The sequence below is a fragment of the Gloeophyllum trabeum genome (genome assembly GCF_000344685.1).
Source record: "Gloeophyllum trabeum ATCC 11539 unplaced genomic scaffold GLOTRscaffold_00008, whole genome shotgun sequence".
NCBI lineage: Eukaryota > Fungi > Basidiomycota > Agaricomycetes > Gloeophyllales > Gloeophyllaceae > Gloeophyllum > Gloeophyllum trabeum.
The window spans coordinates 1,476,836-1,488,341 of record NW_006920417.1 but is presented as its reverse complement, the minus strand read 5'-3'; the positions used below and the strand labels follow the sequence as shown (position 1 = coordinate 1,488,341).

At 50.7% G+C, this 11,506-nt stretch overlaps 4 protein-coding genes across 4 annotated transcripts; 2 read left to right on the top strand and 2 right to left on the bottom strand.

Moving 5' to 3' along the window:
* Positions 1–2,565: 2,565 nt before the first annotated feature.
* GLOTRDRAFT_111444 (uncharacterized protein) lies at positions 2,566–6,828 on the bottom strand. The gene is made up of 17 exons (XM_007868909.1): positions 6,307–6,828; positions 6,042–6,253; positions 5,962–5,985; positions 5,825–5,902; positions 5,684–5,773; positions 5,586–5,629; positions 5,426–5,487; positions 5,260–5,372; positions 5,065–5,204; positions 4,989–5,010; positions 4,896–4,935; positions 4,732–4,839; positions 4,537–4,679; positions 4,160–4,479; positions 3,951–4,103; positions 2,974–3,898; positions 2,566–2,919 (listed from the first exon to the last, which is right to left on the bottom strand). The coding sequence occupies exons 1-17, from the start codon at positions 6,814–6,816 to the stop codon at positions 2,808–2,810; spliced, it is 3,096 nt and encodes a 1,031-aa protein (XP_007867100.1). The 5' UTR covers positions 6,817–6,828; the 3' UTR covers positions 2,566–2,807.
* A 7-nt stretch (positions 6,829–6,835) lies between these two features.
* Positions 6,836–7,227, top strand: GLOTRDRAFT_111443 (uncharacterized protein). The gene has a single exon (XM_007868908.1). It carries the CDS (start codon positions 6,959–6,961, stop codon positions 7,130–7,132), a length of 174 nt encoding a protein of 57 aa, XP_007867099.1. The 5' UTR covers positions 6,836–6,958; the 3' UTR covers positions 7,133–7,227.
* Positions 7,228–9,430: 2,203 nt separating this feature from the next.
* Positions 9,431–10,740, top strand: GLOTRDRAFT_43440 (P-loop containing nucleoside triphosphate hydrolase protein; the record flags this gene model as incomplete). Its single annotated transcript, XM_007868489.1, has 3 exons — positions 9,431–9,766; positions 9,821–10,453; positions 10,501–10,740. The coding sequence occupies 3 exons, from the start codon at positions 9,431–9,433 to the stop codon at positions 10,738–10,740; spliced, it is 1,209 nt and encodes a 402-aa protein (XP_007866680.1).
* Positions 10,741–10,998: 258 nt separating this feature from the next.
* GLOTRDRAFT_19326 (uncharacterized protein) lies at positions 10,999–11,196 on the bottom strand (the record flags this gene model as incomplete). Its single annotated transcript, XM_007868412.1, has 1 exon — positions 10,999–11,196. A coding segment is annotated over one exon (198 nt), but the record flags the coding sequence as incomplete, so codon positions are not given.
* Between the last annotated feature and the right edge of the window lie 310 nt (positions 11,197–11,506).

The window sequence follows — 11,506 nt, the reverse complement described above, 5'->3', positions numbered from 1 at the left end:
TTACCCCTTACAGTGGCGTGCGAAAGTAATGCACCACCCAAGATAAATGTATATCTCTGCAACCACTTGACCATTCTCTTCGGTGTAAAAAGTAAACTTTTAGCCCTCCTTCTGGGCAACAATATGGCAGTACTATGGAGTGATGTAGGTGCCCCTATCAGGAGGGAGAGGCTCTACATCAAAGACCCCAATTTTCAACTTTTACTGAGAGTCCCGATAGACTAGCGGTTATGACCATCTGAAAGAGGCAAAAACACTGTGCAATTTTGATACCAGAATGACCCTGATTGACTACACCGTTGTGGAGATACAGGGCCAGAAAGTAGGGGGTCTAGGTGTAAAACTCAGAAATATTACACCAAAATCCCAACTTTCTGACCTCATATCTCCACAATGGTGTAGTCAATTTCTATGATTCCAGATTCTAAAATATACAGATTTTCCTGAAGATTTTAGCCATGCAATGTATGGAAGTCTGTGGTGTCTCTATGAGGAGATAAATTTTGACTACAAATATTGTTTCTGCTGCAGAAAGAGCAGATCTATTCTGATCGCCATGATTGTGGTTCTATCTGGTAGAGCTTCAAGAATACTACAAACTATGTGTTTACACCAAGAGGAAATACTGGTCGGAAAGTGGTGGTGCATTACTTTCGCACGCCACTGTATGTCGAGGATTACCGTTTGTGTGATGGAAATTAATTCCAAATATGTAGGGTGGCACTGTCAGGCATCCCCCGGCTGCCTAATCGTAAGCATCCTGTTGCCTACGGTACAAGCTATCACAGTGTTGAAAACATGCTGTATACAGTACACTGACTCTACAGTAACACTAATCGAGGGTGGCGGAATGCCACCCTAGGGCAGCAAAGAAGGCACTTGTTATCTATTCCTCAGATATATGTAACTGTAAAGCTTGACACCAAGTATCTGATGGATCGATGACTCTGACCACACCGGCAGGCCGCCAACTTGAGAGTTAGAAGTTGATATCATTCAGTATCATTCAGGTCAAGATGAAATAACTATGAGCATTGTTGATGCCGCGCAGCGCCCGGGGAGCAAGAAAGATTATTTCCCTGCTTGTAGAGTCCCTGCCGTGGGTTTACCATAGACTTTTATATGTGAGGAATCGGACCTGGCGTGCCGCGCAGCGCCGAATGCCTCCCAAGTGCACCGTACATTCTCTCACATACCGCCACAGGGTTGCTCAGTTACTTCACGCCACCGACCAATTCTGTATCGTACGGCAGTAGGAAGAGAAATGAGGTCTGTATGTCGGAAAATCTGGAAAAGACTGATAAGCCCTGACAGAACCTGACGGACTGATCAGGCATTATAATGTTATGTTTCAAGGCTGATAAGCCCTTATCAGGTGTTGTCAGGTTTGGATTAGGTAGGGGCTTCTGGTGGTGCTGTAATATCACAGGAATTCTGTAGTAGATCCTGTACGTCGGAAACATCTTGAAATACGGTCGTAGCCTTTACACGGATTGAGTATTTTAAAGGTGGCATGTTGACTACGGTAGCATTATAGTCTAAGTCTAAAGTTATGGCGAAATCTACAAGAGCCGTACGTCAGAGGACGTGAGCGCGAACGACGGTAATTACGAGTCGCCCGGTAAGGCAGTATGTATGATATATATATACCAATGTGAGACTCACACAGCTATTGTTGCGTAGTGTAGTAGTTATATCGTTAGTCTTTACATATATAATCATCGTTCAACTCAAGGCCGCTCGTTCGAATCAAAGTCCAAGTACCTGTATTAAAGTGACGTCTTAGATAGTGGTGTCGATGACCATCGGGTGGCGTGAAAGGCTCCTCTTTTTCTCATTTCTGGGACCCATGGCCTTATCCGGGCTTATCATGCCTTATAATGGCTTGTAACCCCCGTCAGGCCTGATCAGCCTGACGGAGGCTTATACGCGCTTTTCGATCATTTCTGAACCCGATAACTCTCCTCAAACCTGATTGACTTATCAGTCCATTATCTGGCATTGTATAGCAATATCATGCTTTTCTGATTTTTCCGACATATAAATTGTAAGGAACAGGCTGATTTTTGAAGGGAGTAGATTTAGTATCAGCGCTCAAGTAAATGAACACACCAGTGCACTCTACTGCAAGCGTAAGACGCCCAAACGTTAACAAGTAAAAATTAGCTCGCATATTGTTGAAGAGAATTCAACGTTTGGGCATGTTACATTTCCTGGCTCTCCTCCTTGCTTCGGGCCTCCGAGCCGCATATTTAACAAAAGAGCAGGTCCATCTCGGCGTCCACGGCATTCATACCCCAGTTTACATACAGCCTTGGTAGTTCAGTAATAAGCAGTATGCAACTCCAAAATTATACCCTGTGCCGACTGCCACACTTCAATTCTTAAGGTTCAAGTACTTAACTCGCGCGGCGTCCTACGCTTCAATCGGATGGTCGCAGATGATCCGAACCCAGGATCCTCTCTAGCAAGCACTCAACCTGATGTCCCTGCCGAAAAAAACTCACCTTTGTAGAGATCCACTCCAAGGGGAGGGGTAACTCACAAGGACAAGATAGCTCGGATGCGTTGGTATCAAAAGGTGGCATCGTGTATGGCGTGTACGGATACAAATGGTGTGAATACATGGAGTGTGTATGAAGGGTATTAATGCGGTGTGTGTGTGTTAAGGAGAACTAGGTATGATAAATACTACTACTAAGGTGTATATATGGCGTCTATTTCCCAAACTGCCCAAAAAGAATGAATATGCGTGGGGGGTCATTGTCATTAAATCGATGGAAAGAAAATTAAGGGTTCGTCTCTTGTCATGGAGACTCTTCTGGCACATCGGTTGGCGACAACGTCCGTTTCCGGCGCTCATCCGCGAGCACCAGCATCGTCTTCAAACTAGCCTCTCGAACAGGCTTCGTCAGTACGCTGGCGGGTTCCAAGATTAGCTACGACCGTAAAACGACATAAACAATGACTTACTGGTCAACCCCAGCCTCGAGATATTCCTGCTGATCGCTCAGCAGCGCGTTACCCGTCACTCCAACGACCAGGTCGCGCCTTCCACACTGGCGCAGCCTCCTGACTGCGTCCACGCCCGATAGGACTGGCATCTGGTTGTCCAAGAATACAATTGCATATCGACTGTGCGGCTCCTCGGGAGTCGCCCGCGCATCTCCCGCCAACCCATAACTGGCCGCAGTGTTCTCCGACGACGGGGTGGGCATAGGTGTAGGGACGAGCGACAACGGCCGACCGCCATTGATCATCTTCAACGCCATCTCTCCGTTCTCAGCGGTCGAGACATTACACCCCAGCCGAGTCAGCATCCGTTTCATCAGCGAGCGCGTTAACGGGTCGTCATCGACGACCAGGACGGGGAGGTCGGGCGTAATCTTTTCCCTCTCCGACTTTGGTGACGCCGGCTTGATAGTTTTCTCAGAAGGCACGCCGACTGTAGCTCCAGAGTCGCCCTCTTTCTCGCTGGACGGCTTAGACTCTGTAAGGGGCATTGGCCCAGGTCGTACGGGAGGGCTCGATTCTGCCTCCTTCTCTTTCTCCAGCTTCAACTCCCGTTGATAGAGAGGCGAGTCCGGTGTCGGAGGCGCATGGGCAGACGGCGGGTCAAGATCATCCAAGGACTCCTCCGAAGAGCCAACGGAAGTATCCGCTTTCTCGACGTGGCTGGCCAATATCAAAGCGGCGAGATTGCCCGGTTCCGTGATATTCTGTATCGCGGCCATGGCTCTTCGAGTCGGGGAGATGACAGGGTCTGACTCGATGTCGATTGGGGGAGTTGACTTGTCGCTGCCAGGTGAAGTTCCAAAATGTCTAACCTTGTGCTGACTTCCGCGCAGCGAAGTTGTGGGTGTGAGCTCAGGCAATGCCTTCCTCCCAATTCCCAGTGCTGTGACAAAACAAGTTAACCTATGATAAGCAAGAGTTTGGAAGTAACTTACGCAGCTCGACCCAGAACGTCGACCCCTCGTTAACCTTTGACTTCACGCCAAGTCGTCCGCCGCTGCGCTTGACAATCTGCCGTACCAGAGCCAGCCCAAGCCCGGTGCCTTTACCACCCTGTTGTCGACCTTGCTCGGTTTGATTGAAGGCAGCTTTCGAGCCCTTGTCAGCCTCTAAACGCGGAAAGCTAAAGTGCCAATAGACTCACAAAACAGCTTGCTTTCGACCATTTCCTTCGGTGGTATCCCGAATCCAGTATCCTGCACCTCAATTCTCACAACAATCCAATCAATGGGCTCCTTTGGAACATTCTGCTCATGTTGACTGAGGTGCTGCGCAGACAATACATGCTGGGTAGCATCATCTCCGAGCATTTCAGACTTGATCCACTGCTCATTGGATCTGGCGCCATGGTGGAGGTTCGACGTGGGCGTGGCGGCCCGGTATAGACTTAGAGAATTACCCGGGAGAACCAGTTTCGTGGTGATACTGACGGTGCCGCCCTCCGGAGTGAACTTGCAGGCGTTACTGTAATCACATCCCTTGTGAGGGAGCACGAGCGAAGCCTATACATCTCACACTCACCTGACTAGGTTGGTTATGATCTGGCGCAGGCGCATCTCATCTCCAACTACGATCCCATCGCCTTCGGCCTGCTCCAGCAGCAACTGGGTCATGGGATCGACTTGCTTCTCGCCGATCGCCTCGTTTAATGCGCGCATAGCAATCTGCACAGCATAGTATGAGACGTGTTCTGATAAACAAACGGCCGAGACACACCTCGTCTATTGACTTGTCGAAATCCGAGACAAGCTCGAGCTTGCGCGCATTGGTCGCAAGCTTGATAGGATTGAGAAGAGACCTCATCACTTGGTGGAACGCGTATGGCTATGTGAATCGTCAATATGCATGTTGTAACAAGGGGTAAAACGTCGCTATCTCACCTTTGACACCGACTCGAATCTCCCGCTGTCCAAGCGGTTACTAGAAGGAATCGTGAGCTGGTATTCATATGAGGACGGAGGACATATACTCACAAATCGAGAACGTCGTTCAAGACTTCGGAACAAACGCGTGTGAGCGACGGAAACTGAATTCTCCGGCGAGACGCACCTTTCGACATCATTGTTAGACTCGCCTCCAGCGCCCTGAACTCGACTTCCTGATCCTTAGCCACGACACCGGCGGCTTCCATATTCTGCACCGCCAACAGCGCGGTGTTCAGCGGGACGCGAACCTCGTGGAAGACATAACTTAAGAGCACAATGGTGAGAGAAGCTTCAGCAGTGCGACATAGCCAGTACTCACGAAGTCAGACGGCGCTTGGAATCTGCTGCCTTGCTCTCATTCACCTGCGCCTTTTGCGTAGCTCGGAATTGTATCTTGAGCTGGTCGCGCAGTGTGTACAGTCTGCGTTCAGCCTGTAGTATTGTATCTTAGGATGAGATGCAGAGAGTATCCGAAATGCACTCACGTTTTCGCGCATAAAGTGCACATACAGCAAGAAACCATAAAAGACTATGAAGTTCAAGAGATCTGTAGGAAAGCACCAAAAAAGAATTCAGTACTGATGACAATACACGCGGTAGAGGGTGCGCCCGGAGGCGGCGCGAATAGTCGAAAGATGGTCGTACTTCGTTCCCAACTCCGATGCAAAGGCTCAATGAGGGCATTCGAACTGAACAGCAAAAATCAACATCGCAACTCTCCAAGAATCCGGGAAAATACTCACATCACGAAGAATATAATAGCACCGATGAGGGCGGGTAGCCTATCTTGTTTGAGACCGAACAATGCAATGGTCGGGAGGCCAGAGGCGTAACTGAAATATGCAAGTCAGGATCCTGTAAGCAACGCGGAGCAGAACGCGTACTAGAAAGTGCCGACAAAATCCTTTTGTCCGCACGTGAACAGCCAGTCTGGATCTTCCCTGTAGAAGCCACACATGTACCTAAGGGTTACCGATTTGTTAGGCTTGGTAAGAAATCAGCATTCGGGAGGCAAACTGACATGAACAAGACTTGATATATCGCCCTATACACAAGTGTAAGCCAATTAAGCATCGCGACCTTCTGTGACAGGATACGTACCACATCCAGGTAGCACACAGCAGCCAAAACTGGTAGAACACCGGTCGATCACGAGGAAAGTCATACATGACAAAGAAAACCAGAGGAGCTGTCAACGCCGGAACGATAGCATAGTAGAAGATCTTGTCCATGAGTACTATTGGTTTCGGGATGAACGCGGTGCCGATAACCCATGTTGCAACGAAGAAAACAGCGGACCAAAGGGCGAGCGACTGGCGTTACGTGTAAGAGACTGGCAGACGAGGACTTGTGAAGCTCGACGTACCTTCCTAGTAAACCACAGCTCTTTCCGGTAGTGGTTCTCGCTCTTCGGATCGTCAAAGTGCACCCAGAAGAAATTCTTGACTGCGGGCCAGAGTCGCCATCGCAGAATTATCAGCGGCGTGCAAATCGCCCAGAACCCGTCCGAATACCAGATGATACTGTCCATGTCCGTGTTCGTACCCTGTGCGCCCCCGCCGCCCCCGGACTTCTCCCGGCTGTTCTCCTGGCCGTCCGACTGCGTGATGGACGTCTTGAGGTCCCGGCCGGCCCACTCACGGTCGACAACCACCTCGTCGACCTCGTCGAGCTCCTCCGCGTTCGCAAAGCGCGCGCCAGGCCGCGCGCTGCTGTCCGTCCCGCTCTCGTCTGGTATCTCCGAGGTCGACGGCGCCGTGCCCGTGCCCATGCGCTTCCTGAACCGGTCCCAGTGCACCCGCAGCCCGCCCTCTATTCTCGCCTTCTTGTGCCTCCGCCTCGCGGAGGAGGACATCGCGCTCTGCAGCACGGGCATCGGCAGTTTCTCTGAGTCGTCCCCAGCACCAGCTGGGGACCCGACAAAGTCCCGTACTCTGTCCGCGCGCGTGGTCGCGACCGCCCGTCCGTCCTCGAACTCTGAACGCGAGGAAGTGTTTTGCATTGTCTTGAGCGTATTCATGGGGTGTGATGAAGAAGGTGAAGGATCGACTGCCGTGCCCGACTCTAAAGTAGTCGAGTCCCTGCGCGATCTCGTCCGGAAGCCCATGAAAGCCATCGCGCCCCGCTATCCAGTGCCGACGGTGGGAGAGCAGGGAACGGCGGAAGGCAAGGCGGTTAGGGACGACGGCTAGCAGAACCGCTGCAGGCTGAGGGGCATGGCCCGCTATGCGACAACGGTGGCCCGAGTGGCTGATGGGTGTGTATGGGCCGGTATAATTTAGCAGGCGGTGCGCACGAAGCCGCGGTTGCGGTCCCGCAGCCGCCGGTTGCTCCACCGCCCAGACTGGTCCATTTCCCCATTCAGTTTGTATTCCCGCCGAATTGACGGGATCGCCCTTTCGCCGGGAACCTTTGGAATGGCTGGAGACGAACCGGAGGCTCCAAAGCGAGCCGTAGGATTGTGAGGGGGCTGTTTCGTCAGATTATAGAGCACTTTTTGTTGAAGATTTGGGCGACATCCACTTGTTTCGATTGCAGCTGGGAAACCATCCGCACGAGCACTGCACCCGATATAACAGTCAGGAACCAAATAAATGACGTGTTGCGATTGGTCGTGAGATCCAGCGATCGGACGCACCGCCATAGAGAACTGTTGACCGCCAGAGCTTGGCCAGAGCATGCGCAGTGATTCGACTTGGTCGTTTGTGGTCGTGCTTATGTCCCCCAGCCGTTGTTCGGCCGCAAACGACATCATTGTTGTGATAGTTGAGGGGGAGGTGCATTCTTCATTACACTTGTGATACATGACGGGACAGGACCGTGAATCAGGACCGTGATCGACCGTCAAAGAATTTCCAGAAAGGCAATCTTTAAGCCATCTCGCGCTCGTCTCTGACGTGGGTGAGAAATGTGATAGTGATTGTGAAAGCAGCGTACCCTTTCGAGAATTGGTCAGGGAATGTGGCGTCAACGAGTCGCCACTTACTCAGCGATGGACCACGCCTGCGACAGTCTTTCCCTGGTGCACACTGGGTATGTGTAACGTACCAGAGCATTGTAGACCGGTTGCAGATGATGCGGAGACCTAGGCCGCAATAGGCAAATTAATCAAGCAATGTCATGTGGCGAGCTTACTGGCAACTGCACCGATGGGAAGAGGCGTCGCTAAATGCTCAAACGTTCTGCGTCGGTCAAAAAACTCCGAACGCCAGGTAGCTGCGACGTAGAGACCGGAATAACTGCTCATTGGCATCGAAGCCAACACCTACGCATAGCAGGAAAGGTGTCGCCGACCGAGCAATGAGAGTCACCGACTATATGCTAATAATGCAACGCTCCGTCAGCATGTCTGAACAGTCATTAAAAATCGAGCAACTAGCCCTTGGCCTGGACGACAAAACATGGGCATTCCATAGAAGATCTGGCTCATGTGATACGCGACTCAGCGACTATATGCGTTAGATGATGCTTATGGGACGCACTATCGCGGTCATGACCCGGCCCCTCATCTGGCAATCCGAAGGTGCATGGCAGAGGACATCAACGAACCGCATATATCCAATCAAATGCCTCTTTAGCCATTTTAAGAGGTGTCGACAGCCCTGCCATAACATTCAAGTCGATTGGACGACTATATGCCATATCTTATTACCCGTGAAGCGCGACGCACCGTCAGCATGTCTGAACAGTCATTAATGGCCTAGAAAACTGCACTTGGAATCGACGACAAAGTATGCACATCTACGTAAGCAGGAATGTTGTCAACACTGCTACCAAGTTTAGCGACTATATGCCACATATAATACTGATGGCCGACGTACTATCAACAACTCTGTAACTCCTCGCAGCTCCCCTCGGACTAATCGAACGACGCGGAATACAGTCATCGTCCCTCATCGTGAGCGACGGCGTTGGAGAGAGAGGACGTCGTAGTTGGGTCCAAGAGAAAGTTCTCCAAGGACTGCAGTGGTCCGCATTATATAGTCTGTCAACGCATTCGAATCGGGTAAAGGGATTCCTATAACGGGTAACATAACGGGTAACATAGAATCGTGATAGTCACGGCAGGTCGTCACGGGCTTACAAAATCCCTAGAGATTAAATGGGCATTTCCCGCAAGTCGCAAATCATTGAAATCAAAGCCAAATTCAGGTCGAACTGCAGGCTCCTATAACCATCCGTCTCCGCGTCCTCGTTCCTCCTCTACTAGGGCGTGGGACTCTATGTTTATTATTAGTGCATTACATAAGTCAACTACTATAACAGGAAGGCAACTAAGAGGAAGAGAACGCTCTGAGACGGCTGGCCCAAATGGCTCCCCGAGGCATGCCCGAGGCTTACCTAACGAGCCAGCGCAACCAATAAACCAACCATTTATTCCAGCTTAGTCGCCTTCCCAAAATGGCGGTTGCAACGCTTGCGTGACTGTTCACTTCCTCGAGGCTCAAGCTCTGTGTTCTTACTGCCTGCTACATCATTACGTGAATCTGATGCCTTCATCGTCGCAAACGAAATGGTCCATAAAGAAGATCCGGGACCTGACTGAACAGAAGTTCCGAAAGCGCGCTTGTCTCTTCCAAGTGAAGGTGGCGCAGGCGATACGAGAACGAAGAAAGGATGTTGTAGCAGTAGCGGCTACGGGTTTCGGTAAAACACTGGCATTCTGGACTCCCCTTCTTATGGCTATGGCCGATGGAGAGGATAGATGTATTATTGTTGTATCCCCCCTGAATCTACTAGGCCGACAAAATGTACAACTACTTGAGGATGCGGGACTGAAAGGGGTAGCCATTGAAGCTAAGACTGCAACAGCAAAGACTTTCCAGGTAAGCAGTGTGGTATTATATACATGAATCTGAGACCTGATCTATTTTTTCCAGGAAATTGAGGAGGGTAGATATCAGGTTATAGTAGCCAACCCGGAGGTCATTATGCAGGAAGGCGGCCGTTTCGAGCGCTTGTGGAAAGTTCCGAGCTTCACCTCAAGACTACTGTATGTGGTCTTTGATGAGGCACACTGTGTCAGCCAGTGGAGCGACTTCCGAGAGCAGTTCAAGTATATCGGAAGCCTCCGGTATTTGATCCCGGGAACTATCCCGTTCCTTGTAGCATCTGCTACCTTACCAGAACCTGTTCTACAAGATGTTGCAGAGATTCTGCAGTTACGGCGGGGCGAGACGGAGTACATCCGACGCTCCAATGACCGTCCGGATATACACCTGGCAGTGCACCGAATGGAGCACCCTGCCAACTCTTATCGGGATCTTGCCTTCCTGATCCCGGATAACTTCCAGCCCACAGATATGCTGCCCCCCAAATTCCTAATATTTTTCGATGATAGAAAGGACACGGAGGAGGCAGTGAAGTATCTAAGGAGTCGCCTGCCAGAAGAGCTCCGGAGTAAAATCAAATACTTCCACTCAGTTATGAGCCCTGAATACCGGGAAGATGAATATGAAGCATTGAGGGAAAGTGATTTATGGGGCCTTTGTGTTACGGACTCATTTGGCATGGTACGAAACCATGATACCCTTGTGACACATTGTTAACGACATAACAGGGGCTAGATCTACCAGATATAACACTCATTGTCCAATGGCGAGCTACCTGTGATATCAATACCCTCTGGCAGCGGTTTGGGCGTGCTGCCCGGAGTGATGGCATTGTCGGGACTGCTGTGCTGTTTGTTGAGAAGGGTCAGTTTGATGAAGAACGGGAGAGGCTCCGACTGGTAGCAGAGGCACGGAAGGAGAAGGCCTCAACATCAGGAAACGCGTTCTGCGGCATAGGAGGACCCTAGCCACATAGTGCGGTATAGACAGGATAGACATTGATAGCAGGCGGCACGCGCCATAGGGACACATAGTCAACGTAGGTTCGATTCGCACATGTCGCATAATTTTTGCCACCTTGCTGCAGGGCACGTTTCCGAACCAGTAGAAAGATATTGAGTATAATTACATGATGGGTAGATATACAGAGAATGTCAAGCAGGGGGTTGCAGGAGGAAGAATGTCCGAATATCTATATATCTATTAACAAGGAATGTCTTACAATCTTCCAACACATTCTCGGATGTCCACCGAGGGCTGATCTCTGTACCAAACTTAGGTACGAGATGACATCCTCCTATAACATGCGAAAGTTCAATAACCTCAGCATTGGGTCTCCCGCCGCGCGTTGAACGAGAAACCCAATGCATCTGTAATGTCGGATCCCGGGCAGTGAATGGTGTAAACCATTCGACGTACGCAAGGAGGGTTGCATGTCGTCCCCGGCGGTATTGTAAATGTTCCGGTAGACGGAATATAACACGCAGCTGTGCGACGCGCAGTCCTACCCTCACGAAAGACATGTCGGCAATCAAGTACGAGCCTGGCAATGGAATATACGCACCGTGAAGAGCCGTGCCTATGGCATGGCCATTACTGTCACCTCCGTCCGTTTTAACCAACACCGTATCAAAAGCCGCAGGGCTCCTTCGCGTCCTCGTTTCCCCGGCTTGGCTGGCATGGCACGCAGGCGCTGTCGAAGCTTAGTCTTGTCGGTAACCACAGGGACCGCAG